Source organism: Impatiens glandulifera, chromosome 4 (assembly GCF_907164915.1).
Source record: "Impatiens glandulifera chromosome 4, dImpGla2.1, whole genome shotgun sequence".
Lineage (NCBI taxonomy): Eukaryota > Viridiplantae > Streptophyta > Magnoliopsida > Ericales > Balsaminaceae > Impatiens > Impatiens glandulifera.
In genome coordinates, this window is record NC_061865.1 from 56,990,565 (window position 1) to 56,993,915 (window position 3,351).

General features: G+C 26.0%; 1 protein-coding gene across 1 annotated transcript; it reads right to left on the reverse strand.

The window, feature by feature from the left end:
• Positions 1 to 1,612: 1,612 nt before the first annotated feature.
• On the reverse strand, positions 1,613 to 2,240 carry LOC124935501 (NAC domain-containing protein 83-like). Its single transcript, XM_047475932.1, has 2 exons — positions 2,066 to 2,240; positions 1,613 to 1,989 (listed from the first exon to the last, which is right to left on the reverse strand). Exons 1-2 carry the CDS (start codon positions 2,238 to 2,240, stop codon positions 1,613 to 1,615), a joined length of 552 nt encoding a protein of 183 aa, XP_047331888.1.
• Between the last annotated feature and the right edge of the window lie 1,111 nt (positions 2,241 to 3,351).

The following is a 3,351-nucleotide window of genomic DNA, read 5'->3' on the forward strand; positions in this document are numbered from 1 at the left end:
TATCTTTTTTTATTATTTTATCTTTTTTATATCAACATAATATTGTAATGAATAAAATAGTTCAATATTTACTATAATATTTAATTCTATTAAAAATTATAAATTATAAATCAAAGATTAAACATAAATAATTTTAATTTCTTTTTTGTTTATAATAAGAAAACAAAAACAAAATCACAAACAAGTTATTAAATATTTTTTACAAAATTAGAAGAACTATTACAATTAAACAAACATTTTTCAAAACATTACCGTATAACAAAATTAAAAAAAAATTGTTAATTCTTTTTCACAAAAATAGAAGTCCTATTACAATAAAACAAACCCTTCACAAAACCTCCAAAAATAATTTCTCAAATACATCTACAAAATCTTAAATACAAACATGTTGCCAAATCTAAATTTTCGTATACTATCAAATAACAATTTTGTACTGTCAAATCTCAATTATCTCATAATATTAACTAACATCGCAAATAATCTTTGATTTTAGAATTTAAATTTTTTAAAAAAATAGTTATTATAGTAAATGTTGAACTATTTTATAAATTATAATATTAAGTTGATATAAAAAGAAACAAAATAGTAGAAAAAAATAAAAATAAAATATTCAAACAAAAAAATAGTAAAAGGAGATAAATTGATTAATTAATTAATAAAAAAGGAATAAATAAATAAAAATGGTAAAAGAGATAAATAAATTAATTAATTAATAAAAAAAGAGAAAGAAAACATGATTATTTAATTAATAAATATTAAAATAAAATAAAAAGTTATTAGAGTTTAATAATAGAAATAGAATAACCAATTTTTAATAATAGATGAACTTTTATTAGATCATACAAGTAATTAAGCTAGTTTTATAAATACACACATAAACCACAAACTACATAGATGAAACCACATGAGAGGATAACCAAATCCCTCAACAAACAAAATAGAACTAAAACATCACAATTATTACCAATTTACAATAAGTTCAACAAATTTTGTAAAATCAATAGGGAGATATTTAATTTAAATAACAACTTCCAAAAACAACTAAAATCTTTAGAAAGAAAAAGATAAACAAGAAAACTTGTGAAAAAACAACAAAATATATAATTAAGTGTTACATAATTTAATAAAAAAACAATCTCAAAATTATCGTACACGAAAAAATAATTAAGAGGTCAATTTCATCCCGATAAACGACAAAATAATTAAGAAGTCAATTTCATCCCGATAAACGACAAAATATCTGCACTCCTCGGAACTAACAGTATCTTCCAAGGGCGTAGGAGTTTACATGTATTATTTTCTACTAGTTATTTAGAGTCTTCTAATGAAAAAAAAATAAAATTTTCAATCAAACTATGAACCAACCTTATTTTGATGAAAATAAAAGATATGGTTCACCATTAAACAAGAATGATTTGTGAGACTTAAAATAATACTTTTACAAGATTTTATCCTTAGTAACTTCAATTTCATTATTTCTTCACATAAAAGAGTAACATTACATTTAACACCATGTTTTTTTTCAAACAAGAAAATAAAGGTAAATAAATAAACTCAATAACAATAGCTTTCTTTCCTTTCCCTTCTCTGTTGATGATCGTCGGGCTCATGTTTAGTAGGTATTTTCCGGCACAGTTCCATTCGAATCAAGTTCCGGCGCCGGCACCGGCGCTGCCTCCACCGCTATCTTCTTCCTGTAATTCTTCTTCAAAAAGATTTTGCACAAAACCCAATTCTCCAATGGGAAATCAGCTAGGCGATATTCGTCCATGAACCACTCAGTCTTGGAACCGTTGGGAGATTTCCCAACGTAAAAGACATGAGTTTTCTTCATACCCACAATCCGAAATTGATTAGAAAAGACATCGATTTGCTCTTCGACTCCGGTTGCTTTCCAGAAGCCGTTACCGGCGGCCATGTTTGACCTGTTTGAATTTGAGTAGTTGGGTTCATGTTTGCTGAAGAAATACCTCTTCTTCTCGGGATCACCTGCCGGAAAATAAATTAATCGCCGGAGATTGCAGATTGAAAAAACAGAACAAGTTAATTAGAGAAATGTATATACCTGGTAGAAGCCAGGGATCGAATTGGCAGACGTTGATTTCGGGTATAAAGTAAGGGGGTAATGGGAAAGACATGACCTTTCTGTAGAGGTAATGAAGAACGAGTTCTTCATCGGTTGGGTGAAAACGAAAACCAGGTTCAGAAATGAGACCGCCATTGTTGAGAAGACAGTCCATTTTCAGAACAGATGAAGAGAAAGAAAGAAGAAGGGTTGGGAGATTATAGTGAGCATGGGAGTTCATATTTATAGTGTTTTTTTGGAAGCAAGGAAGACCATAAACGGAAAAAAAGCCCTTTTGAGTAAACAATACTCAAACCTCTTCTCTTTTCAGGAATTTATTAATAAACATAAAAACACTTGTCAATGTTCTTGTTTTTGTTCTTTTTGATAATCCCTAAAAAAAAATATACTTTAACTCATGATTCGTTCTGAGATTTTGAAGAAATGTTTTTTTTTTAATATAATGACATTGATAAAAAAAAAATTGAGTAAAGGCAATTTTAATTTTTTAATTAATGAATTAAATAATGTGATCGATAAATGGGGGGTGCAGTCTTAAAATCAAATACAATTCATATTTAAAATGTTTTAAGTTAAATGATTCATGATTATAGGAGAGTTGATTCTTAACTTATAATTGACCATTTATAAAAATATCGAATTTTAAGTGATTAATGAATTATGTATTTATAAAAAAAAAATTGGCCTAATTAAGGATGTATAAAGTTGATTATATGTTGGGTAACATACTTATATTATTTTTTTATTTTCATTTTTTTATGTAATATTTGTCGTTAATATTAAAGGATTTTTATCATTTGTAATATAAATGTACAAATTCAAAATAAATAAATAAAATATTAATTTAAATCTTTAATGACATTTTGAATAACTTTATTTTGATTTTGAGGAAGAAAAATATTTAATTAGTCTTTAAATAAGAATAACTAGATTTGTACATATTTGAGTTTAAAAAAAAAACAGCTTAGCTCTATTTCATTAGAAATCTCAAAAGTGGGAAAGGGTCAAAATCAAAATTAGACGATCTCTATATTTGATTTAAAGATGACAAACAACGACCCTAGAGTATCTGATTGGAAATAACAAACAAACAAAGGTTACAGTAAAAAATAACAAAAGCATACAAGACCTACAGTTTTAAAATTCTAATTCTGTTGTGAACTTCTTTTTTAACTACTCTTACTCTCTGACTACATATTTGAGTTTTTATTTTGGAAGGGGTATTTTAGTCTTTTTATGGTAATAATTTTTATTTGAGTGTAAAT